Source organism: Ursus americanus, chromosome 21 (genome assembly GCF_024610735.1).
Source record: "Ursus americanus isolate L20-20 chromosome 21, mUrsAme1.1.p, whole genome shotgun sequence".
Classification (NCBI taxonomy): domain Eukaryota; kingdom Metazoa; phylum Chordata; class Mammalia; order Carnivora; family Ursidae; genus Ursus; species Ursus americanus.
Window position 1 is genome coordinate 36,414,568 of NC_142147.1, and position 26,911 is coordinate 36,441,478.

Consider the following 26,911-nt stretch of genomic DNA (forward strand, 5'->3'; position numbering starts at 1 on the left):
TGAAGTGGAAGGAAAACAGAGCAATTAGAGAGGGCGGGAGGAGGCGGGTGCTGCCTGAGACCGTGGCCAAGTCTCCAGAATTCTGTGTGCCTCCCTTGGAGGGCGGCTCTACGCAGGAGGTCATGGGTGGGGCGGGGCTGGGCACAGAGATGGTCTGGCCCCGTGGCCCCTGGGGTAGATCCCACTCCTCAGCTCCCTGCGCTCCTGCCACCCCCCCCCCCCCCGAGGCTCCCTCAGCCTCAGTGCTCCTCCTTCCCATCTCTCTATCAGCGCCAGACCCACCTGACAACTGTCACTTCCAGGACGTACGGCTCTATCTCTGGCCTCCGAGCCCTCTCCTCTGCATACCCCCACCTCTGACCACTGCTCGCTCGCCCCTCCTGGCTTCATTCACGGATCTTTCACTCAAACATTTGATACTGAGTGCTCCCCACGTGCCTGCGGATAGCTTCCTTCTGAAGGAGGAAGGGCCCCACACAAGGAAACAAACGTACAATTACGAAATGTCTCAAGTGCGATGAAGAATAAAAATATGGGCCTTAATTAAAAAGACAGAAGTAAGCCTTTATGCCCCATAGGAGCTGCATTTCAGGGCAACCGAAGAGCCCTAATTGATAGGGAACATTTCTTTACGGAAGACTCCAGTGAGTAGACTTTGAACAGCCACGCATCGCCGTGGGGGCGGGGCAGGGGCACCGGGGCCCGGGGAGGAGCAGTATTCCGTCCCGGCCATGGTCGAGAATGACAAGGCTGTGGGAGTGATACAAGCACACAACTTTGAATCCATTTCTTTCTTTCTTTTTTTTTTTTTAAGTTCTTTACGGACAATGCATCCCCTTATTGCCTGTATCAGGGTGGAGTGCTCCCACATGCCATCCCCCTGGGTATGGATAACTCTTTTTTGGAAGAAATGAAGGAAATAGAAAATCACCATTTTGCAAACCCTAATCAAATAACGGATTCAGGAAACAATTACGAATGGATGAAACTGTGAGGTGAGGGCTGCTGGGGAATGGCACTAGGGAAGGCGGAGGCTGTCACCACCTGACCCCGATCTCAGCCTCACAAGAGTGGACGGTCAGGCACACTGGCCTCTGGAGGGTCGACGCATGGAGCGCACAGCATCACCTATGGACATGAACTTGTAATCAGCTACGAGAGCTGGCTTCCGTGTACAGGGAATACAGGGGAGAGAGGAACGAGTCAAACGACTCCGTGGGGAAGCAAAAGGGACAAATGCAGAGAGTGAAGTGATTTTGCAGGAGACTGAGCTGCCTTCTGCCGCAAATGTGGAATAGAAGAGCCTAGTCCAGAGTGGAGAGCAAGGACACAGTAAGCAGGTGTGTGGAGCAGTTTAGATCATCATTCAAGCCAGTGGTTAAAAGACACATTTGAGACAACTGGAAAACGTGATTGCAGATTGAGCATTAAATGCTATCAAGAATTGTTCGTTTTGTTAGCTTATTGGCATCGTGGTGATGGAAGAAAGCGGTCATTCTTTTAGAGATACATACTCAGGCATGTAAAAGTGAAATGACAATGTTTGGAATCAGCCTTAAAATCTTTTAGCAAAGAGAAAAAAAAAAAAAGCCACAAGTCCCACGAAGCAAATACGACAAAATCTTTACTATTCAATCTGTAGGCTAAGTATATGAGATGTACTATCATTTCTCTACTGCATGTTTGGCATGTTTATAGTTAAATAACAACAATGTGGGGTGCCTGGGTGGCTCAGTCGTTGAGCGTCTGCCTTCAGCTTGGGTCACGATCCCGATCCCGGGGTCCTGGGATCAAGCCCACATCGGGCTCCCTGCTCAGCGAGAAGCCTGTTTCTCCCTCTCACGCTCCCCCTGCTTGTGTTCCCTCTCTTGCTGTGTCTCTCTTGTCAAATAAATAAAATCTTAAAAAAAAAAAAACAAAAAAAAAACCCAAAAAACAAAAAACAAAACAAGAGAGAAGAGCAGTGAGCCCTGAGACAGAACCTGATGCCGGCAGGTGGCTGGCAAGGCTTCCTGCAGGAGGGGCTGCTGAAGCCTGAGTTGACCCCTGAGAAGCGGGAGTGGGGGGGAGCGGGGAGCCAGCGAACAGGTGCAAACAGACCACAGAAGCCGAGCCCATGGCGTGTCTGAGAAAGGCTGGAGCAGAGGGAGAGGAGGGTAAGCGCCCGGGACCCCAGGACCAGAAGCCGAGAGTCGGGCAGGGCCTGACACTTGTGCATGTGACTGTGATCAGCACGAAGCTGTCAAATGGTTTCCAGAAGGGGCAGTTTCGATTGGATTCCCGCAAGTCAATTATCTTTTAGGGAGGAGATGATTCAGGCTGTTTGGTGACAAAAGCATTCTCGTGGGGAAGAGACAGCGACAGACAGTGGGAAAGCAGTTCAGGACGGGGTACACCTGTACAGACAGCAGACCGTGGCTCCCTCCAGGACGGGACAGAGAAGGGACAAGAGACAGACTGGAAATACTGGGGCTTGTTGATGCATGCAGTGCAGAGGATGAGAGGGGGAGGAAGTGACAGTGAATATAGGTTTGCACCTTGAGCAACCGAGGGAATCATGTCAGAGGTGGAGCTGGTGGGACAGGCGGGGAGCCCAGAGTCCACCCTTGGGCATCTTATGCCGAGAGGCCCGGGAGACGGGCAAGTGGAGATGTCAAGTGCGCAGAAGGTAGAAAGAAAAGACCACGCAGGGTGGAGGCACGTGGAAAATCACTCCATCGCTGAAACGGCGGGGGGGGGGGGGAGGGAGAGAAGCAACCAGAAGTATGTAGTGGTGTCCTCCAGAACAGGGAGTGGGCCACCTTGCCCAACACGCCCGACAGGGCCGGGAAACAAATGCTGCAAAGTGCCCTTGGCAGTTGGTGAGACGGGGGGCATTGGTGTCTTTGGCAAAGGCAGTGTCAGTGACTGTCCACTTCCCGGGCCTCTCCTCTCCCTGAGCCAGATGAGGACCTCTGCTGCCAGGGCTTCCTCCCCCTGCATTTCTCTCGCTGTTTGGTCATGAAGGATGGGCTGCTCTTCTCTTCCACTTGATCTGAGCATCTTGAGGACAAGATGCTTGCTTCGACCTTCATACCCCTGAACAGGGTCATCCCTGTAACCATTTAACAGACATTTAATGAGCACCAACGGTATGCACATACCTCGTGGGCCCCGAAAAGTGGTACAATCACCAATTCCTCTTGTCTTGTTCTTCACATCTTGAGGGATATGAAAACAGGGAGCTGGGTCAAATGTCCCCCTGGACACTGAATTCACTGATCCCCCGCCACTGATCTGAGTCAACCTTGGGGACTCTTTATGTGATCCAGGAAACAGGCCCTGAAAAGACAGCCATCCAGGACCCCTAGTCCATGTGCGCTGAGCCCACCCAAGTACTCTGCCCCGCAAACCTCAGTTCAGCCTCACCCGCACCTTTTTTTTTTTTAAGATTTTATTTATTTATTTGAGAGAGAGCGCATGAGTACGAGCAGGGGGAGAGGCAGAGGGAGAAGCAGACTCTGCACTAACCAGGAGCTCAATGCGGCACTCGATTCCGGGACCCCAAGAACATGATCTGAGCCCAAGACAGACATTTAACAGACTGAGCCACCCAGGAGCCCTCACTCGCCCTCTTCATCACCCTCTGGGCCAGAGGAGGAAGCTGAGGTGCGGAGTGGTGAGGTCCTTCCCCAAGATCACACTGAGATGGAACCTGGCAGCTGGGACCCACACCTCCCCGTGTGGCCAGGGCACCAGCCACAACTGCTCCAGGGCCTCCTTCTGCAGGATGTGGGCCACAGGCCCTCATGACAGGGAGGCTGTCCCTCCTCCAACCTGCCTACGCCCCTGCCCCTTATTCGCCCCCTTGCTTACTCTGACCACAGTGTGACACGTAAATTTTAAATATTAGCGCACCCACATCATATAGCGAGTGAGTCATTCCCTTTTCAATTCTCTATCACGCGTTCTGCCTACTCAAGGAGAAAGGCTCATTTCGAAGCCGAGGGGACTGATACCGGTTTACGGTTTTTTTTTATCTCCTTTCCTAAAAATTGTGGTAAAATTTACACATAACATAAAATTTACCATCTTAACTATTTTTGAGAGTTCAATTCAGTGGCATTATGTATATTCACACTGTCCTATACCCTCTACTCCTCTCCATCCTCAGAACCTTTCCATCTTGCAAAACTGAAACTCTGCACCCATTAAAAACTCCCCGTTCCCCTCTCCCAGCCCTGGCAACCCCCCTTCTACTTTCTGTCTCTATGAATCCGACTGCCCTAGTTCCTCACAGAAGTGGAATCATAGCGTCATCTCTTGTTTTAAATAGGAGATCGGGCCTGGGGGCCACGGCCTGCCTCTTGTCCGTAGTTACAAACGCTTTATTGCTTCTTTTCACTTCGGGGCTGTTGGTTTTCCATTTAGGGTAGGGATAGTAGGTTTTTCTTTTCAAACGAACAGATTCAAGGAAATATAACGTGTAGTGGAAAGTTGAAGGTGGAGAGGCAATGGACAGACGAGAAGAGAGGCTGAGAGGTGGGGAAGCCCCAGGCTCGAGGCTCCTTGCGTGGCGCCCTCTGTGACCTCCTTACCAGCCGCACCTGGGCCTCAGCACAAGAATGTGGCCCACTCCGTGTCCCCGGCCTCCTCAGCTTCCCATCACCATCTGGGAAACACTTTGTGCCTCTCACCTTTGCCCCTTTCCATTCACCCACTTATTTATCCGGCAGAACTTGCTGGCCAGACCCCGTGCCTGCTCTGGGGAATGCTAGGCCTCTAGGCCTGGGTGACCCCCAGTCCACCCCCTCCTTAGCACCTTCTTCTTGTTTATGTAATGCTGACCCTCCCTCACCCGAGACCCTTCTTCATCCAAGACCCCACTATTCAGCTCTGAATTCCGGCGGGGGGAGGGGGGGAGTCCCAAGTTCAGACAATTACAGTGGCCAGGTTGATACCTAAAGGAGTAAAGACATAGGGCAAAGCTGTCCGCCCCCCCTCCCCCCCGCCCGAGGTCAGCTGCCTGACGTTGCCCTGCACAGATGTAGGCCCAGCTTTGCCAAGCCATCCTACTGCTGGGGAGCCAGGAACCCTCCTATGTACAGGAATTCAATTTCTTTGTTAATACCCTGTGGGCCACCAGGTCAGTTTGTGACCTCTATTCACTCACATTTAGAGTGAGTCCTGCTCACTTAATGTCTACTTGCTCCCCCCCATCCCAAAGAGGGTGTGAGGTGTTCTTGCGAGCTCCCGGAGGGCAGGGCACCCCAGGCCCACTAGCACTTGGTGGGGGGCTGGCACCAGGGGCTCCCAAGGCTGCCAGGCTGATTAAGAAGTGGATTCTTATGTGGTTGATGTAAGCAAGTGACTGAGGGATTTTGCTAGGGAAGTCAGGATTCCTGGGGGCATTGAGACAAAGAGCCAGGCCTGGCACCCCCAGAGCCATGTGGCCACCAGCCATTCCAGTGTGGATTTACGATCTTACAGAGGCCTGGTGGGTCTAGGTGAGCACTGGGAGGCTCTCTGGTGGGCACAAATGGACGGAGTGGGACAGCCCATCACCCTTTCACCCATGCATGACACCCAAGACTCTCCTGGTTGCCAATGACAGGGGACCCAACCTCAACAAGCTAAATAAATACGTGAAAATAGTTGGCTCCAGCATGTGGAAAGTTCCTAGCAGGCTGGTCTTGGGCTGGACTGGACCCAGGAGTTTGATGAATCAGAACACTGCCCCCCCTTCCCTCTGGGCCTATTCCCCTCTATCCCCAAGGCGTCCCCTCTGAGGAAGGTCACCCTGAGTGACAAGATGGCCTCCTGGCTCCAGACCCACTTCCGGTCAGCTTAGCAACTCCAGGAGATTTTTATTGGTCCAGCTTAGGTCATGTGCCCACCCCCGAACCAATCACATGGTCAGGAATATGGTTCTCTGATTGGCCAAGCCTCCCTCCCCATCAAAAGTGCAGAGCATTGTGCTTGGAGGGAAATACCCCACAAGGGAGATGCCGAGATGGGGAGGGTTAACTGAAAGCTGGGAACGTGGACAAAGAACACTTGTGTCTTAGCCCATGTTGAAGGGGGGAGGGGGCTTGTTGCTCCATAACCGACCCCCCACCACCACCACACACAACCTGATTAGACATTCCTGGTCCCCGAAGGGTCTTCAAATTCGTGTCTGTCTTTGGGAACCCTGAGCTTAGCACAGAATCCGTAAATGTCAGCTGCCACCATTGCTCTATAGTATACTAAGTTTAAAGGTCAATTTTAATTTTCACCGGGATTTTTAAACTAATCACAGCCTTCTGTCTGAAGAAGTATGACTGCATTTGCTCCTCAGAGTAAGAGAGGGTCATGGGACCACCCACTGGTTTGCCAGTGCCCTCCTCGGAGTCCATAGCAGTGTGAGTCCTGAACCACAACTGGACTTGGGCTGACCTGGCAAGCCTGTGCAGACAGGTTTCCATGGCTGAGAGAGGAGAGGAGCCAAGCCCCCAGGGCCTTCCCACACTCGGGTTCCCTGGTATTGGGTTCTGCTCCTCCCGCCTGGCCCCTACCTCACAGCTCACACTGGTGTAGCCAGTTTGACCCCTCTTCTTCTGGGATTCCTGTGTGTAGCCTCTCGAATGCCACTCTACCATGTCCTTTGGCTCAGCCAAGCAGCCACAGGCACCCAGCTCTGCCGGATAGCAAGGCCTGGGCCGGCTTGGCTTCCAGTCCCAGCCCACGCCTTCCCTCATTAACACCCTCCAGCACTCCTTAACTTTCTATAGCAGCCTTTAACGAACTGCTAAACGTTCTATACAGCTGCCCAAGTGCACACAATGGGCCAACACTGTCAGCAGGCAGTTTCCTGGGCCACTGACCGCTATCTGGGGGCCCCAGGTTAAGGACCCTTATCTGGGAAGGACTTCCCAGAAGGATTTACTTCTTCTTAATCCTTCTATCCTGGCTGCTGTTCTTACCATGTATGAAGCTATGCAAATGCTCCCAAATTTCTCTATGAATAATATTGACAATATTATTATGAATAATAATGACTTAATACATGTTGAACACTTACTACGTAATGGATACCCCTGCAAATGCATAATGGGTATTAATACATTTACTCCTCACAGCAACCCTGGAGGTTAGGATCATTAGAACCCCGTTTTCCAGATGAGGAAATTGAGGTACGAAGAGGTTAAGGAATTTTCCCAAAGTCTCATTGTGGAGGGAAGGGAATACCTTCCCTACCCAGCAGCTGGTTTTCTAGTCAATCTACAGTCTCCCTCAAGGCTGAGCCAATGCTTGGACACTCTGACCCTGACGCAGCCAGGCATATAATGAAACGAAATCAAACAGCCAAAGGTGACAAGTGGCCATCAGTAACTTCCAGAGACTCCAAGCCTTGCTGAAGGCTGTTTCCACAGACGTATCTTTTATTGCCTCTGCCAAACCCATTCATCCTTCTGGCCTAGAGGATGTTTCCGCCATGCAGCCTTCCTGGCAACCAAGAGTAGGTTGGATGCCCTCTCCTGCCACCACTCCATGTGAAGTTCTAGCCCCCAGAAGATTCCCATCCCAGCCCTTAGCACTCTGTACCATAACTGCCAATCTACGTAACTGCCTCCCTTCCAAACTGGAAGTTCCCAAGTGGGCAGATATTATTAAAGCCTTACTTTGCTTTAAATGATTTTTTTGAACAGTTGTTTTTTTTTTTAATATAACATACATTCAATAAAGGGCATAAATCGTAAGTGTAGAGCTCGATGAATTTTTATGGACACAACCATGTGCTCAGATTAAGCTATAAAACATAGGTAGTGCCCAGAAGTTCCCTTGGTCCCCCCCCCCACTTATTAACCCCACCCCAGAAGTAACTGCTGTTCTGACAACTGTCACTATAGTTCTGCATTTTCTGAAATTTCAAATAAATGGAATCACATAGTAATACTTTTATGTGTCTGAGTTCTTGTGCTCCACATTGTATCTGTGAGATTTATTCATCTCGCTGCATGTTTCAATGGTTTGTCCTTTGTATTGTTGTGCAGTATTCCACTGAATGAATATATCAAATCCGTATCCACTGTACTGTTGATGAACGTGTCAGCTAGGTTATAAAACATCTGGAACTCTCATTCTTTGCTGGTTGGAGTAGAAGATGCTATCACCGCTAAGGAAAACTCTGTCTTGTCTATCATCGATAACAATGATATATATTGATATCTATATATTGACATATATTGTTTATCATTGTCATATATATATCTCATTGATTGAGCATTTAGTATGTGCCAAGCACTGTACTAAGTCTGCATTACCTCACTTAATCCTCACAGTCACCCTAAAAAGTAGATAGTTGCCATCTTTGAAATAGGACCATCATAGTATCAACACGATAGGATTATCCTGAAGTTGAACTAAACTCTGAAGGACGTAGTCCAAAGCTGCCATTTTGGAAACACTGTTTATGGTACCTCTTACTGTTATTACCAAAGGACACAGGGCTGGGAGTTCAGGAGCCTGGGTTCCATGCCTCCCTAAGACAACCCGAGTGAGTCATCTCAGCAGCCTTGACCTCTGAGCAATGGGAAGGTCGTGCCTGTTAGCAGGGACCTCTGGGGATGACACAAGGCATACTCTTCAAGAAGACTGTTAGGTTGGTGGGCAGGGGACAAGACTGAGACTGCACATCAGGAAGGGTCTTGGGAGCGTTTGGGAACCCTCTACCATATGCTTCTTCTGCAAGTTTAGTAGACAAGGCACTTTCGAGTGACAATCGTTCCATACCTGTCTCACTAGCCTGGAAGGTCTATAGGGGCTTGGTCGGTGTAGCGGGTGGAAGGGAGGTCTGAGAGGATATGAAGGCCAGTTCCAGTGGAGCCCTGCACGCCAGGACAGGGAGTGCAAATTTGACCTAGTCAGTCATGAGCCACTCTGAAGGCTTTCACCTAGATGGGGCTGTCTGGAATCCCAAGGTCCAAACCCTCTTCGTCTTCTGATGCCCCAGAAGAGTTTGTGGGGGAGGGGCACACGGGGACGGGGTGGGCTGTTCCTTGAATGAATGAATGCACTCTTGGATGGATGGGCAGACGCACGTCCAGGAACGACCACCGTCCCACTGGCGCCCCAGACCCAGGCGGCTGCCAGTGGCACTGGTTGTAGGCCAGCGACCAGGCGCTGTGACCTTGGGCACATCCCCGCCCCGACTCAAGGCCCGGAACCCTGCGTCTCAGGGGCGGGAGGACGTGCGAGGAGGGACAGTGCGCGCGCGCGGCAGACCGACGGACGGCGGGTCCTCCCGCTGGCTCCGGTGCGACCCCCGCCAGACCCCCGCCAGACCCCCGCCCCGGCCCGAACCCTCACCGCCAGCCGTGTTTACATTCCACCGGCGCGGGCCACGCGGCCTTTTGCCGCTCCAGCACCGCTCGGCTCCGCCCACAGAACCCCTCGGCCCGCCCCTCCGCTGCGCTCGCGCCAGACCTCCCCCGCGTCCTGCCCGCCCGGCGCGGCCCCGCCCTCCACCGCGCGCGCCAGCCGGCCTCCCGCGTCCAGCTCCGCGCGGCGCCGCAGCTCGCGCCGCGCAGGCCCCGCCACGGCCCCGGCCCCGCCCCTCCAGCGCGCAGGCCCTGTCACTTAGCCCCGCCCCGCGCAGGCCCCGCCCCGCGCAGGCCCCGCCCCCCGGCGGTCCCGAGCGACTCGGCTGGCCTGCTCGGCGGCGGGGCGGTCCTGAAGGCTGTGGCTGGGCGGGCCCGGGCCCTCGGGCGGCCGCTGAGGGGTTCGGAGCCGGCCGGGGCGGGGCGGAGGGTGGCGGGAGGGTGCGAGGGCGGGCCGGGGGCCGGTTCCGCGCGCAGGGATTTTTAAATGTCCCGCTCTTAGCCGGGCGCAGGAGCAGCCGGCTCGGCCGCCAGCGCGGTGTAGGGGGCAGGCGCGGATCCCGCCACCGCCGCGCGCTCGGCCCGCCGCTGCCTCCCGCCTCCCGGCTTCCCGCTCGCTTCTGTCGCCTGCCTCCTGCCTCCTGCCTCCGGCCTCGGCTCGTGCCGCCTGCCTGCCGCGGAGACGGCTTCGGGTAAGGGCCCTGTCGCGAGCTGCGGGACGGCGGTGGCGAGGACTCCCACAGCGCCGGGTCGGGCCGGGCCGGGGTGGGGGTGGGGCGAGGCCGGGTCGCCGGGTCCCTGAGGCGTCAGCGCGGAGTGGGTGCCCCGGTAGGGTGGCTCAGAGACGGACCGGGGGGGGGGGATGTTGAGGGGGAGACTGAGGCAGCCCGGGCCGCAAGGGAGGCGATGGGCCGGCGGGAATTTCGGGGCCGTCCGGGCCCCCCCACCCCCGGGTTCGGACCCGGCATCGCAGACTGTTGGCGGCGCCGCGGGTGACAGGCCACCCGGGCCCATCGGCCATTTTCCTGACCGGCCCGGGAGGCTCCCGCCGCTGCCGCTGCCGCCGCCCGCGCGGGAGGGGGAGGGGTGTCCGGGGCCGGCTGGCCGGCCCTAGACCCCCACCCCGGTCAGTCCTCTTCACCCCACTGCCCGGTTTGTGCCCCCAAGGCCTGAGACCTGATCCCACGCTCCAAGCCATGCCGAGGGAGAGGAGGGAGAGGTGAGTGGCCCTGTCGCTGTGGGGACGGGAAGGGTGTTCAGTGGTGGGGGAGGGGTGAACCCAGATTTGGGGAGAACTCACCCTGACCTCTGTGTCACCCTGGCTTTGCAGGGATGCGAAGGAACGGGACACCATGAAGGAGGAAAGTGGCACCGATGTCTCTGTTCGCTCCAGGAAAAGGAAGGCAAATGTGGCTGTTGTGAGTACAAAGGAGACAGGTGGGGGAGGAGACCCCCCCCAAGTCTTACCTGGGAACCAGACTGGGCTCTGCCACATGTTTATTGATAGGGGGTCAATGGGAGTGCATTTGGCGGAAATGGTGCCCACAACCTAACCAACTTTTTCTTTCTTCTCTCTCTCTCTTTTTGTCTTTGGACTGTTTGGTGTGTTTCCTTGGTGGGTGGGGTTGCTTTATGTTAGTTCTTGCAGGATCCAGATGAAGAGATTGCAAAAATTGACAGGACTGTGAGAAGCCAGTGCGGCAGTCAGGTGGGTACACTTGCTGATTGGGCCTAGGTGGAGGGCCTCCTGCTCTCCGTGGGTTACATGTAGTCTTAATCTCTCTTGCCTCCCGCTGAAGGCTTTTTCTCTACCTATGGCCACAGTGCCTATGGCTGAGCTCTGTGCCCATCAGTGGCTCTGACCTCTGCCAGCCTTGGAACTCCAGGAAGGTCTTGGGTTCCTCACCAGCACCTTTGAGATTACAAACATGCGCTGATGTCTGGAAGGACTGGAATGAACATAGAATAGCTCAGTCCTCTCCTTGTGCCCTTGAGGAAACTCAGACTCAGAGGAAAGAAAGTAACCCAGAGTCCTGTGCAAGCCAGGGGCGGAGTCCATCCTAAAGCCCTGTCTCTAGGCTGGTGAACTGGGGGAAGTCTCCTGACACTCTGGGTAACTGTGATGATGGGGTTTTGTGTGTGTTCATGAGCAACCATGAATTCTCCCCATCCGCACTTCTGTCTTTCCATCACATCATGGTGTTTAAGGACCTCCTACCCCATTTAGGTCAGGTTTCTAACTCCCCCCGCTCTGGGGGGTTCTCAGCCCATCCAGCAATTACCTACAGTGATCACTGCTGTCTGGGGCTTGACCTGGCCTCAGCCAGAGTATTAGTGGAATACTCTGTGTGATGATATATGTGTCTCAACACAGTTTTTTGACTAGTTCATTCTCGAGTCCCCATCATGGAGTTACCGCCAATTTCCTGCCTGCTTATGATATCATTACAATATCAGAAGTTCCTAGCAGAAAAAGCTCGTGTTATCTCTCTACCTCCAGAAATGGCTGGAGACTGTAGTTATGGGTCCAGTAGGGGAAGCAGCCTATCTCCAAACCAGCGGGTCAGGCCTTCTGACGCTATCACGGAGAAAAGCTGAGCAGGAATAGTATTCGAGCTGAGAGCAATGGTCCCAACTAGGTTAGCAACGGGCAGCACAGCACTTTGTTGGACAGTGAGCAACAGCCATAGCAGTTGGTTCTGGAAGAGTGAAGAGCTTTAAAGCACTAAGTTTGTAGTAACAGTTTTCACTGCACATAAGACCCTAGTAATTAGCATTTCTGGGGAGGTCCACTGAATATTGAACAAGGGGGTTGATGATTTCCTTCTCGTTAGATGAAGAAATAGTTCACTTTAGGGAAGGAAGGAAGACAATTCTTTTCTTTTCTTCTTTAAAAAATAAACTTCAAGTAGGGTGATTTTTGTGGGGCATGATAAAATGGATCTCTACTTCGTGAAACTCAAAATTGTGTGTTTTGCCAACTGTTCTTGAATTGAATTTTCCAAGTGAGAATGAAACAAAGGCATCCATATTGACTTCTTAGAATTTTAGAGTAGTTTCTGTTCTCCAGGAGGATCGGAGCGGTCTAGGGTGCCTAAAATGGGGCTGTGGTCCCAGCCCTAAACTGTGGACACTTGATCGCTCTGGTATGTGAATAGCCATATCATTTCCCACTAACTAGAGGGAATTTTCATGGTTATTCAGAGATTAATGACAACAGGTTTCTGCACATTATGTAAAGCAGATAGCTTGAAAATTGTCCATCTATTTATGGAGCAGTTGTTGTCTTGTTATTTCTCTGTGTAGATTCATGAAACTAGAATTTTGGGGTAACACAACCCTTTTGCCTATTAATGACACAAAATTTTTCTCCGGAGTTATAGTTCAGCCCAGTACAACAGCCTTGAGCTACTTGTGGGCATTATCCTAAACTCCTTATAACTGCTTCATCAGGACCACAGAGAACCTTCGATTCTTACCTTAGGCCTTTCTTAACGACAAGACTACCCTTTAATCTAAAATCCATTCAGTATATCTGTTTTGTTGTTTTAACTTTTTGCATGAGACCCACCTTTTTTATTGAAGCGGCTCCTGGGCTTTCTGTTAGTTACTTCACAGCACCTGCTTTTGCATAGGTAGTTCTGTTCTTAATTAAAAGAGGCGTAAGGAGTCAGGGGTGGTTAGAAATAGTCAAAATTGGTCTCTTGCTCTTATCCCTTTCCTTCCTAAAGTCAGATGGATCTGGCCTCCTTTAAAACCCAGTATCCGCTCAAGAGAAAGGACAGACTTCACATGGTGCTTCAGACGCTGGGTCCTAAAACTTGCCTAACCATGTGTCTCCTTGTGGGTCATCCAGTTTGTCTATGAACTGCGGGTTGGAAACTGCTGCCATTTTCTCCCCAAAGCTGTTCTCAGCTCTTTCAGCCATCTGGCTGCGGAGGGTGGCACCCAGCTTCTGCCTTCACAGCTAGAATTCATTCTTGAATGAAGAGCAACTTGAAGCAGTTACGTGGCCCTTTTTTTGTCAAGGAAATGCTACCAGCACATGATACTAGAGCTGGAAGGGGAGGTTGCCCTTCTGGAACAGCTGTTGGCAGGAGTTGTCATGGTTGATTTGCATGCCCAATTCTTTGCACCCTGGGTGAAGAAGAGCTTTATCCTGCTTTGTTCTTCTCAGCACACCGAAAGTGCTCTGGCTGCCTCTGAAAGTAGCTGGTGTGCCATGAGAGCCCCACTCTACACTGTTCTCCAGGTAGCACCTGGAGCCCAAGTCCCCATGCTCATTTCTAGTCGTCCTGTTGTCCCTTTTCTTCTAGTCAACCTCAATGAGCTGTCTGCTTAAAAAAAAAAAAAAAAAGTGCCGAGAGTCTCAGACTTCCACAGGGCTTCCAATCTTGCCGCATTATTACCTGCCACATTGTCAACAGAATAACTCTTTAAAATTCAGGAAAATCCATCGTCGGCTTCTTTTCAGAGTAGGACGATAAACAGAGTAGTTTGAAAAAGAAAATTTTCTAAATGGCAAAGTGACCTCAGTATTTTCCAAATATTGAAAATTGAATAAAATTAAGTATCTGGAATCTCTGAAAGAAAAGCATATTGTTTGGGTTTTTAATGATGGTTTATTCACTTATCAGTTATTTGAGTCATTCTGTACAAGACGTTAGGGGCAGGATTCAAAGGTCTTCAGGGGTATCTGGCTTCTATCTCCACAGACTTCTTAGTATATCCTGTGACCATCCCTGGGTTTGGTTTTAACCAGGCAGATATGCTTTTTGTTTTGTTTTGAGTTAAGGAAAACAAAAGGTCCCCATTATATAATATATTAGGTTAGTCTTGCAACCAAAAGATGTCACATTTGATGGGTTTTTGTTTTAAGATGGGGAGATTTTAAAGATAGGTGGTAATCAATTTACATTTGATCTTTTACGCTTGTGAATGTGGAGTGCTCGTGTAAATACTTTTATTGGTAATCCTTTCACTTTTAAGAAATTTTAGTAGACTAGCTATACTTGTTAAAAAAACAAACCTTTCGGTTGTTACGAAGTAATCCCACGCATACCTTAGAAGTTATGCCCAGTATCTTACTGAGCTGCAAATGGATTTGTATCATTGGTATTGTCATTTTTTGTAATAGAAGACCTGTGTGCATTTCATCTTAACCCCTCCTGGACCTGTCTTACTGCTCAGGTACGTGTTTGAGGGTGACAACGTGGAGGATGAAATGCTACTGACTTTGTAGTTGTCTTAGATGTTCACTGCATAGACTCCTAAGCCAGTGACAAGTGAAATGAAAGCTCGGAGTCACGACTGCGGCTTTTACTTACGAGTCCCATCTTCATCTTAATTTAGTCCAAAATAAGTAGTTAGGCCTGGAGATTGCTGTCTAGTGTGAAGACAGTTTCCGTTTTACTGGCTGTTCTGCAAATCAATGAATGTAAAAATAGCTGGTTCATATCAAACATTTAAAAATGTGTTTTTTCTTTTACAGCCTTGGGACGGCAATTCTGTGTGTGAAAACCCCTGCTCCTTGATTCCCACACCTGACAAAGAAGAGGATGAGCCGGCGTCCCCAAGTTCCACGTGTGCACCGCAGAGTTTCATGCCCTCCAGAGCCTCACCACTGCCTATACTGAAGTAAGTTCCCTGCCGTGTGCCTTCCAGATCTTTTACTCCTGTGCACAAGCTCACCCGGTTAGTGTGGACGCATACTGACACCTGCCTTTTGTCTTTCACTTGGTTTTGGTTTTTGTAGCTGGGCAAATAGAGATGAGGTCTGGAAAATTATGCTAAACAAGGAAAAGACATACTTACGGGATAAGCACTTTATGCAGCGGCATCCTCTCCTGCAGCCTAAGATGCGAGCGATTCTTCTGGATTGGTTAATGGAGGTGAGCTTGAGTCTTCCTGAGGACTGGAAGCATTGACCGCTTCCAGAATCTTCTGTGCTATTATGATCTCTTCCTATGTTTGATCCCATTGACACATTGTGTGTCTCTGAAGCTGGGGTATATATATATTGCCATTTTGCTTGCATTCTTCCTTAGAAGAATTTCTGAAGTCTCTTTACCTCTTAGATATTTTTAAGTCGGCCTCTCATTTTTTTCTTCAAAGTTCAAATAATTACAAAAGTTCTATTTTCCACTTAACTGTAAATATTGATATTTGGTCTTCGTTAATTAAATTGCTTTTAAATCTATCCAGTGGAATGCAGATAACAGCTATTTGATAGCCTCTATCATAAGTTTTAAAAATATATGAACAGGCTTATCTTTAACAGTCAGAAAGCTTACATGGTTCCTTTTTAACTCCTTGGAATCCATTTCTCCTTCCCCACAGAATATCATCCTAACAAAATATACCGTTCACATCTTTTACTGGTCACACTGTCAGACTTCCCTGCAACAATTGATCAAAAGAACGAGTATTACAAATTGTGATGGGTAATTGTTAAACATAAAGAGCGATATTGTATGGGCAGTGCAGCTCCCTCTGAGAGGACGTGCGGGTGACTCAGTGGTGCCTCGATGAAGGGGTGCTTCCTAGACGCCTGGAAGCCTTGGGGGAGGAGAAGTGGGCTTTCTTTGTGATGTTGAAGGGATCTCAGGTAGATCCATTTTATGCAAAAGGACCTGTGGAAACTAAGTGTCTAAATATTCCCTAAAAGCAAACTGCGGTGTACTCTTTGGAAAGCCTGTGTTCTGGGGGTATGTGCCCCCCTGTTATGCTCACCCTAGAATCCGATTCCCTGCTGCCACCTCACCGTGTATATGTCTTCTCAGGCAAGTCACTGAACTTAGAATCTTGGTTTTCTCATCTGTAGTATTTTCTAGCAGTATTTTCCTTGCAGAGTTTGTATGAAGTAGAAATAGTAGGCAAGAAAAGGTAGTTGTTTTTACTATTATTAATTGGCTTTTTTTAATTGGTCTCTGAAAACCTTAACATTTCCTGTACTGAGTTCTTTGTCAGGCCTGCCTGCTTAAAACTACAGGCCTTCCAGTTGCCCACTGCAGGGCCACAACGGCACATAGCCCTTCTGGGCCCTTTGCGACATTTTATCACTCCTCAAAACATTAGATATAGTATACTTTACTCTCCCAGGCTTCAACTCATAAGATGTGGTGACGGAGAAGTCCTATTTTGTATAATGTAGGTGATGCCATATACTTTAAGGAAGATTTCTCTCTGAAAGTAAATCCCAAAAGTCACGTAATAACATTGAAAGGGTAGAAAAGAATGGTAACTTTTCTGTCTTCAGTGGAACAAAACTGTAGGCCTGTCTGCAGCGGTGCTGTTTCTCAGCCCTGAGCCCAGCCAGGAAGTCTGCATGCGTGTGGGAAAGGCGGTGCTCAGGCCGTGTGCCCAATCGTGAGCTGGGTGACATAGGTCTGAGAGTTTGTTCCTGAGAGGACAGAAGCTCTAGTTTCACTTCTGATCAGATCATAATGGTATTACTTTATAAAAACTGACTTCAAATATGCCTCAACCTGGACTTTAGAAATACTCTTTAGTGGTTGATGGAATTTTCTCTCAATATCCTGTTGTTTCTCCGGTGCCTTTTCTACTTTTTAACCCCATGAATTGCACTCCCACATGGGAAGGCCTGAGGAGGAATGGCAGTTTTCTGTGGATAATCAGACATTAGGTGGTGGTGACGAGTTGCGGTCTGCTATTTCCTTGGTCCTCTTCAGCTCCCTCCTGCACACCATCTTACCTGATCTCTCAGCAGTCCTGTGAGGTGGGCAGGGCAGGCATGGTCCTAATTTTATAGTTTGAGATAATCATTCACAGTGTTTCCATGAAAATGCTGCTTTACCAGCCTACGCACATTTGCTCTTACTATTATATAGATCATGGAACACTTAATCCTTCTGAGTTCCAGCCTTGCACTCAGGGGCTTAGGGACAAGCCAGGTAACAGTCCCTTCAGAAAAGCAGACTTCTCTCTCTCGATTTGGTTATATTGTCCTTCACCAAAACTCATGGCAAGTTGTTTTTTGTCCTTCTTTTTTCCTCAAGTAACTGTTCTAAAACTTACTATTTTTTCAGGTGTGCGAAGTCTATAAACTTCACAGAGAAACATTTTACTTGGCACAGGATTTCTTTGATCGGTATATGGCAACACAACAAAATATTGTAAAAACACTTTTACAGCTTATTGGGATTTCATCTTTATTTATTGCTGCCAAACTTGAGGTAAATTATTTTCAAATATTTGTTATGTAGCACATGCTGTTTCTGGAGGTCCCCTGAGATGACTGGGAGAGGCCACCTGTTTGTCTACATTTTCCCAATTTGAGGTCATCTAAAGTAAAGATACAAGCAGAAAGGGCTAGAAATTAACCAAGAAGTGAGGGAAGTAGTGAGTATATAAAATGCTTAGGTTAATGTAGTTACTGTAAGGCAAAAAATTGAACTTTGACCGAAGACGATTCGAATTTTGATGTGATGAGAAGGGTGGATAGGCCAACTTTCAAACGTGTTGCTCAAAATATTAAAAAGGTGAAAATTTCAAAAATATCCCCACAGAGTAAAAGCTGTATTTATGTCTTTATTTATTGCTAATGTTGAGTGTTTGGTTTCTTTCACGATGAATGCATTTTGACCAGTGGAATAGCTCCTGTATTTAGTCCGTGATGTTCCCTCTCTCTTTCCATGCTAGCATACTAAAAACAGTGATTTGGTTGTACACTGTAAGTTAAAACTGTTAGAGAAATTTGCTAGTCCTTTCTCCCTTCGCTTTCCTCTTAGGAAATCTACCCTCCAAAGCTACACCAGTTCGCTTATGTTACGGACGGGGCTTGTTCAGGAGAGGAGATTCTCAGCATGGAATTAATCATTATGAAGGTAGGTTACAAGTTAATTTTTCAGTCTTTTTTGTTAAATGCATACATAATATCTCTTCCACATTTGGCGTGAGTGCATCTGACTAGGTGTTCTCCAGCTGGACACATTGTGGCATGGAATCCGGCTGCATTTTGAACTCCTTTAGCGGCCCAAAGGGAGCAGAAATGTCTTTTTTTTTTTTTTTCTTCTCAAGCATTGGTCTGACCTTTCTCTGTTTTCCTTTAGGCCCTTAAGTGGCACTTAAGTCCCCTGACCATCGTGTCCTGGCTGAATGTATATATGCAGGTTGCGTATCTAAACGACTTGTATGAAGTGCTCCTGCCACAGTATCCCCAGCAGATCTTCATACAGATCGCAGAGGTGGGTGGCTTTTACCTCTGGGGGGCTTCCCACCTCAGCGGGACACCGAGGAGCTCTAGAAGGGACAGATGTTAGCCGCCTGCTTCACTGGTCTTCCCCCCCCCCCAGCTTTTAGATCTCTGTGTCCTGGACGTCGGCTGCTTAGAATTTCCCTATGGTGTCCTTGCTGCTTCTGCCTTGTATCATTTCTCTTCCTCTGAGTTGATGCAAAAGGTTTCAGGTACGTCGGCTTTCCCGTCCGTTCACAAGGTGTATTAAACTTACAAACCGATGGAGCCTAACATTTATTTTCGTTGCAGGGTATCAGTGGTGCGATATAGAGAAGTGTGTCAAGTGGATGGTTCCATTTGCCATGGTTATAAGGGAGACAGGAAGCTCGAAGCTGAAGCACTTCAGGGGGGTTCCTGCTGAAGACGCGCACAACATCCAGACGCACATCAACAGCTTGGACTTGCTGGTGAGTCGTGTTCCCCGTTCCCCGGGTAAATTCCTAAAGCTGCCTTCAGGCAGGCTCCAGATAGCCTCGAAAGACTCCACTTCTGTTAATTCCTCTGAAAGAGAAAAACTGTGCTCGCTAGATGTGATGTCCAACGAGCACGTAGACCAGCGACTCTAGATGCTTCTTCGCTGTCTTGTTGCCCTCTTCTCCTCAGAAGGGAGCACACGGTACGCGAAGCCCAAAGGGCGCATTCTTCCATTTTGACGTTTCTCGCTTTTATTCCTCCCAGGACAAAGCCCAAGCAAAGAAAGCCATATTGTCTGAACAAAATAGGATTTCTCCTCTCCCCACCGGGGTCCTCACTCCCCCACAGAGCAGTAAGAAGCAGAGCAGTGAGCAGGGGACAGCGTGACCACACCTGCATCCTCCACCAAAGACAGTTGTGCGCAAGCGCCCGCTCCGAGTTCTCTGCTGCGCACGGGGGCAGAGGCGCGTTAGCTTTTACAGATATTTAAATGGAAGAGCGTGTGTCTTCTGCAACCGGAGCGTCTCTGTGAATGGCACTGGACAGGGACAAGTGTTTTTTATTGAATGCTTAGAGTTTTTGAACTAAGTGGGTCAAGTACACCAGCCACCTCCAGAACACCGACGAGTGCTCCAGATGCTGCTAAGGAGGGTGATACTTGACTCGACTGACTGTTCACACGCGGAACGAAGGCTTGACGCTGCGGAGCGCCACGCTGCTGTGGGCTCCCCTCGGGTGTGCTGGGTTGTGGCGTATCGAGGGCAACAGGTGGTTGTGAGCGCTGTGATGTGGAGCCCACAACCAGCTGTGCTGGGGGCCTGCCCTTTTCACACTATCAGTTGACAATGTACAATGCCTTTTATGAACTGTTATTTTGTAAGTGCTGCTATGTCTATCCGTTTTTTTAATAAAGAGAACACTGTCTTTGAGACAGCGGGTTTTATGAGCTATGTGTGATCATTTAAGTTAGAAGTCATCTTTGAGTGTGGCCGTACCGAGTTTTTTTTAACTTCATACTTCTTAAAGCTCACACCTTTCAAGCAGATATATTGAAAAGACTTTGGAAGCGAGCTTTACGTGCAGCCACGAAGGCCTCCCAAAGGCCGCCTGAGGTGGGAATGAGGCTTCGATCTGGCATTTGTCCCCCATTCTCCCAGCTCTGCACAGTGGCTGCTCAGGTGGGGCTCACGGGCTGGCCGTGGCGGTCCTGGGGAACGCATGTCTGCGTCCAAGAGGATTCTTTGGTGTGACTTCTGCCCGACCATCGGCCAGAGGTCATAAAGCATCTGTAAGCAGTGTTACTCAATACCATTTTCGTCCTTACTCAAATCTTAACCTAAAGAACTTTTTTCGGAGAACTTGTTCACACAAGGTAGTAGCCTAAAACCATACTTTGAAGGAGAAAATGTGAAATAAAATGATAGGTAGCTCCAGGCCAGGGGTCCGTGCACGGCCTGTTTCCCGACCGCTGAGGGAGTCACCAAGAGCCTTGCTAATGGAGGAAGGCCCTGTCCACTTTCAGGCCCGATGCGTACAGTTCACACCGTATTTTGTGGGGGGTTCTCATCGTGGTGGGCTTGTGTGTTTCACTTCCTTGCAATACTTCGGTGTTTGTGTGAGCAAACAAACCCACTTATTTTCAACTTGGTATCGTATCTCATTTTGCAAAACCCCATCTGAAGTAGAAAAACACCCATTTTAAAATCTGTATCATATTTACATGAAGTTGGAGAGAGACCCTACTCCTTCACATTGAGACGCTATAGTTCTGGCAAGTTTTAATATGTTCCGAATAAATGCGTTAAAATCTACATGTGCTGGTGTTTAGTCAAATGGTACTCAGAGCTAAGTAGTTCTTAATCTCAGGCAGAGAGGCTCCCACCTTAGGAAGCAGTGAGTGTTTAATGGTGATCATTCGGAAGTGACTTGTTGGAAAAATCCTCAAAGGGATTAATTTACATTTGGCATTTTCTATGCAAAAATGTGGCACTGAAAACATTTCTATTTTCAAAGCTTTGGATAAGTTTTAGGGCCTGACAGGGGAGGCAACACCGGTCTGAACACATGTTTGAGGCAAACATTTCTTCGTGGACCGTCAGGCCCACAGCGTGTCACAGAGCGTTATCGGAGCTGCTGAAATGAGAATGCTTTATACGCAAATTCAAGAATGTTGCATTTCTGGACATCAATGTTCTTTGTTTTTGTTTTTGCTAAATGGCAGTGTTGCCACGGGCAGCTCTGAATCATCTCTGCTAATAAAGGACACGTCCTGGGCGGTTAAGTGAAATTCAGAGGAATCAGTATTTTCTGCGGCTCTGCCAGAAACGCTAAGAGCCACTAGTAAGTAACACCAGGTTTCCCTGCTTTAAGGAGCAAGTCCTTTTGCTAGTAGTCAGCACAAACTTTGGCCCCTCGCTGGTGGGCCCTGCGTACCCTTTTGCCAAATCAGTTTCGTCCTGCCTTCTGCTAAAAGCATCTGAGATCGGGGGATGCCAAAGAGACATCGGGGTGAAAATGGCAACCTGGTCAACCTGGGTGAGCAGGAGAACCCAGAGAAGGAGGTGACGTGGCCCCTTAGGCTGACTTCCTTGTGTTAGAGAAGAAACTAAGAGTAACTTATTGACCAAACAGGAGGGCTGATTGGATTGTGGTAGAGCAAACCACATCCTCGTGTCACGCCCCAGCTCACAGTTCACTCGCTAGACCTCACCGGAGGTGTTCTGGTGTTTCCGTCCCCTGGTCTTCAGGTAGTGGGTGTGGAAGGCCTTCCAATGCCGTCTTCCCCGTGTGGAACTTGGACAGCTCATTGCTGCATGGATTTCATACCAAGTGGATAAATGATGGTAAGGTTCACGTGGACTTTAAGGTCCTAAAGGCAGAGAAGTAAAGCTGTTGAGCCCTGTAAGATCTGGAGCACAGACAGTGCAAGATAGACTTCTAGCCTCTCACTCAGACACAAACGAGATTGGAGTTTATGCGGCAAAATTAGGCTCTAGCTCAGAGCAGGGTTGGAAAGAGAAATCAAATCTGATAATGTCTAGTCATATTTACCCAACCGTGCATTTTCCTACCACATGTTCAACATTTTGAAATTCAAATCACATTTATACCTTGGACATTGTTAGAAGACTATTTTTATCCCTGCTGTAATCATCTAATTTGCTGATTACAGGTCTCAAATTGCCACAGAGAACTCAATTTTTGAAAGAATTGTCCTGTTTGATCAAATATGTTATTCAAGCAATGCAGTCATTTGTTCCACAAGGTTACCTGCCAGGCAGAGCTAACCAGGAGTAATAGCATTAGAAGCCTATACTTAAAATCAAGCATTAGCTAATCTGTCTGTGACAATAGAGTCTTAAATATAATTTGCTGCAGATACTTCAGTTCCTGCACCGACAGACAATTGCATTTTGTATTCAACGAGCATAGATTTTTCCTGCCTCATCCCAATTCCGAATTTAACTCCCGAAGACTCTAATGTGGTCAGTTTCACAGGTTTACCAGGTACTATTTCCCAGGAGCCCCAGACGGGAGGGCAACGCTGTCCTGTATTGAATAACGACTCCCTCTGCTCCCCGCCGCCCTGCCCGTCTCTTAAATCATTTTTCCTGATCAATGCCAATTCCCAAAATTGTGTAGCCTCTGACTGCAGTGAGTTCTGGGCTGATGCTGGCTTCCCCGGGGTGGTGTGTGAGGTGCCCTCCGTCGTGAGCCCCGGCTCTGCGCTGGGCACCCCCAGGGCTGGAGACCAAAGAGCACGGATACAATCCCAGAGCGCAGGTGAGCAGGTCTGGAACCCGGGGAGCATGGGGGCATGGGAAAGGCCTGGAGCAGGGCCGGTACTTCAGTTGGAGAGGGTGCTGCTGTGTCCGCACCCCCACCCCCCCCAGCCAGTGAAGAGCGGTCACGGTCACGAGTCAGCGGAAGAAGCAGGAGAGAAGGCAGAGGGGGTGACAGAGGCCACGTCACAAGGGGCTTTTACGCGTCAGGCTGGACACAGGCCCGATGTCCCCGGCAGCAGGGAGCCGGTGTTTGTGAAGAGGACAGTGATGGGCTCACAGCTACATCTGGAGGCTGACATTGAAGAAACAAGCCCAGATTCATGCCTTTCAGGGTCCTGGGAACATGACTGTGCGCTCCATGCATGAGTGATTTCTAAGTGGCCCTGCCTCAGTGACTGCCCTACCTCTCCCTTCAGGCCAGTCCCTGTGCTGGCCGGCCCCTCCACAGTCAGCTAGACCCTCACCTCCCGCAGGAGACCACCCCGTCTGGCCCCCACCGACGTCCCCGGTACCCCGGTCTGAAGGGTGCCTCTACCCGCACATCTCCTCGCGGCAACACGCAAGCCCTTGGCCGGCTTCTAGGGAAATTGCTTACCTCACCTCCTCTTGTTAACACTCTTAGGAAGAATGGAAACCAGCGAAACACAGCACACATAGGAAAACCGCTCCATTCACAAGTCATCAGTGAAGCCAGTTCACACGCATGTGACAGGCAAACATGTTTAAGTGCAGAGAACAGTACGATGACTTACCTGGAGACCCATCACCAGCTTCACATCATTTTTTTTTAAGGAATACAACATTAAAGATGCCACTGAGGGGCCCCCTTCTCTCCCTCCCCCCCGTCCCATCGTCTTTCTTTCTTCCTCACCGGACACAATCACCCCGAGGTCAGTGTGGACAATTCCCACACATATTTTTAAACATTTATCATTTATATTTGGCTCCATAAGCAATAAACTTACAAAAACACTATTCTGGGTGTTTTAAAAATCCACACCAGTGGCATCAACCTTACCTATAATAATATCACTTACTATTCTCTTTCAACGTGATTTTCAAGATTTACCCACATGGACACATGGGGGGTTGGATTTATTTATTTTTAACTGTGGTAGTTTTCTCTTGTGTGACTATCCCACCATGCACACAGTCCCTCCCAGGCTGGCCCACGAGTAGGTCAGCAATACGGTCACCGCCACCGACGACGCTGCAATAAACGTCTCGAACACGCGTGTGTCACGTGTGTGGGTTCCTCCAGGGCACGTTCCCAGACCTGGAACGGCCGTGTCAAAGGGCCTGTGCTCCTGCAACTTTATTAGATGTGGTTAGCTAATTCCCCGAATTATGCCAATCGATCGTCCCAGCCCGGGAGTGTGAGAGAGCCTGCCTTCCCACGTCTGCCCCAGCATTTGCTACAGCCTTCTTTTCTTCCCGTGAAAATCGCCATTATTTGACTTTCTCGGTCTTCCTCTGACTGTGGAAGGAGACCATGTGTGATATGATAAATTAGACTTCTACGGACATGTACAAGTGAAAATCCCCCCGAGGTGCCGTCCTTAACAGTTTTGGCATTACGATCGTATACACTTGCTGGTTTCTGTACAGGGCTCTTTCATCCCATTGTATCTCTTAAGTCATTTAAAATGCACATACCCATACAAACTCACCCCCTCTCGTTTTTCTTTTCCAGTGATTGCTTGCCAATTGATTTCATTGCTTAGCACATCATTTCAGGGCCTGGCACATGATAGGCGTTTATTAAATATTCACTCCCTGAATGAACAGAGAGATGGATTGATTCTTACATGTGTAGTCACTTTCATTAAATTTCTTACTCTTCCATGCCCAGACGAATACATGCTATCTTCCACTTGCAAAAGATCACATCCCGATTGAAAAGCAAGACCCAAACAGAAACGAATCAGACCCCTGCTGCTGTTTTAGTGTTTCTTCTGGGCAAAGGAGCCACACACCATCGAATTCCAGTTCCTGGAAGGATCACAAGAGTGGACTGACGTACAAAACCCCAGGCTCCAGTGCGTCACCACACAGAGAACTAGACAGACAAATCCATTCCCCCAGTATTCCAGAAAGTTCTCCGTGTCCCTCTTGCTAAGCACCTAACCAAGTTATATCTTGTTGTAGACAAGTAAGGAGCAATCCGTCGTCATGAGATGGTGACTCGGTCGCAAGCCCTCCCTCTGAACTTCTGTGTCCTCTATCCCTCCCTGACTCTGTGCGGGATCCCTGTGGCTCTCAGGTCAAAGCAGAGGCTGCCCACCTGGGCTGTGGGGCTGGTGCTGCTGTGCGGGGCTCTGTTGTGTTTGGGCTGCAAAGAGGTTTTGAAACATTTGAGCTGACATGTGACACTTGGGAGAGCTCATATAGGCTTGATGGCTCCCCAGCCCCCTGGCAGCCTGGCAGGCAGGGTCCACAGCAGTGCAGAGCACCGCAGCCCCCACCGCCCCCTGCCCCTGGCCCCGGAATCCCTGGCGTTGACCCTCACCTACACGCCGCCAACCTCCCAGAGAAGACAAAAAGCTTGTGCCCCTAACTCTATCAAGAGCAAGAAAACAGTATGGACGAAGAAAGCAGAAAGGTCCAAGGAAAGTGGCAGAGAGAGCAGACTCTCCGATCAGGTCAAAGATCAGGACAAAGCGGCTCAGTGTCCAAAGACATCGTCTTTACCTGTCCGCCTCCCACGGGCATTGGAGTTTCAGATCCCTGGATTTTCGGGAGAGTCTTGGCTCTCACCCCAAGGGCTGCGGGGCCTTCAGCTCATCGCTGACCTGCTTGGGGCTTCAGACTCCTCATCTGCCCAGTGGGCGGGAGGCCACAGCCTGTTCTCTCGCTGGGAGCCCAGGCTCTCAGGGGTTAAGCGTGGCTTTCTGTTTCTCTTCAGACGCTGCTCTTCCAGGTGGTGGTGAAAGACCGGGCTGGGGTGTTTTTAGGTTTGCAGTACACTTCAGGGACCTTCCCTGCTTCCTGTCATGCAAACGAAGTTTCATTTCTCTCGAAAACAAGGGTGGGTGGGGGGCTGGGGGCAGAAGGTAGGCTGGCAAGCAGGTGGGTTGGAAGCCGGCCAGGGGCTGAGGGTCGCCCCACCTCCCCCAGGTCCTCTAGACGGCCTGCTGACCCTCAGGGTGACCTTTGACACTCAGCCCATCTAGGGCATATCAAGGCTAGAGGTGGGGCAAGTGTGATTCCAAGGCTGCTTCCAGAAAATGCCCACCCCCCGCAAAGGCTGGTGCCTGAAAGGGAACTGGCCCTAGCAGGGTGGCCCTGCACAGGGTCCCGGGAGGGAGGGAGCTCGGGCCCAGCTTTGTTCTTCCTTGAATGGAACCTGTGCTGTGTACTGCTAGAAAATGCTCTTTCTACTGCTGCCCTGGGAGGGAGAGAACCAAGGCCTCAGAAGACAGATTGCAGCGGAAAAAAGATGAGCTCCCAGATCCTGCGAGTGATTTTCTGCACCGTTCATTTTAGCGACGTCCAGGGCAGTGGGAGAGGGCTCGTCTGTGGGCGAGATAGATGCAGATGCCAATAAAGAATCCATGGGAGCACGAAAGGCGGGCTGGGCGGGTTTTATTAATTATATTTCTTTTATCCTCGTAACAATGGCATGTCAGTAATCTACACTGAATGTGCCCAGTTGATGCTAATGATTTCATCCTTTTGTTTCTGTGTTTAAAAAAAAAAAAGGGTCTGTCTGCCCCCACAAGTCAGCCCCAGAGTGAGCCTGGAGCCCTGCAGGGCCTGGGAAGCCCTCCTCTGGGCCCCTCCCCCTGTCCTTTTGGTACCCGGGCAATGCCAACGGTGCTGGCAGTGGCCGTTTGCGTGTCTCCAGGCCCTGCTGCCCTCCTGCTTTGCCCTAAGCCGGGGCGCAGGGACTCTCTCTGACATGGGTGGCAGGGTGGGTAGGTGTGGGAGCGTGTGTTTGGAGCGGGATTTCAGAGCCAAGGACCCCTCCTGGTGCACCTCAAATCACATTCCTCAGCTCAGGGTTCTTTTTGAAGAAAGAAAAAACATAGGTTATGGATTGCTTTCTTCCCACAATCCCTGTCGATTGGTATTGGGTTTCATTATCTGGCATAAGGTGGGAAAGAGTGTGTGTG

The 26,911-nt window shown here is 49.9% G+C and overlaps 1 protein-coding gene and 1 long non-coding RNA gene across 2 annotated transcripts; one reads left to right on the top strand and one right to left on the bottom strand.

Annotated features, from left to right (window-relative positions):
- The first annotated feature begins 9,767 nt into the window (after positions 1–9,767).
- CCNE1 (cyclin E1) lies at positions 9,768–19,940 on the top strand. The gene is made up of 12 exons (XM_045796130.2): positions 9,768–10,033; positions 10,509–10,560; positions 10,672–10,759; positions 10,981–11,049; positions 14,833–14,978; positions 15,097–15,232; positions 17,390–17,536; positions 18,092–18,187; positions 18,413–18,547; positions 18,656–18,767; positions 18,847–19,004; positions 19,276–19,940. The coding sequence occupies exons 2-12, from the start codon at positions 10,538–10,540 to the stop codon at positions 19,396–19,398; spliced, it is 1,233 nt and encodes a 410-aa protein (XP_045652086.1). The 5' UTR covers positions 9,768–10,033; positions 10,509–10,537; the 3' UTR covers positions 19,399–19,940.
- Positions 19,941–19,942: 2 nt separating this feature from the next.
- LOC123791376 (uncharacterized) lies at positions 19,943–25,702 on the bottom strand. The gene is made up of 3 exons (XR_006779366.2): positions 25,488–25,702; positions 24,467–24,572; positions 19,943–21,880 (listed from the first exon to the last, which is right to left on the bottom strand). It is a non-coding gene; the product is annotated as an uncharacterized LOC123791376 (long non-coding RNA).
- Between the last annotated feature and the right edge of the window lie 1,209 nt (positions 25,703–26,911).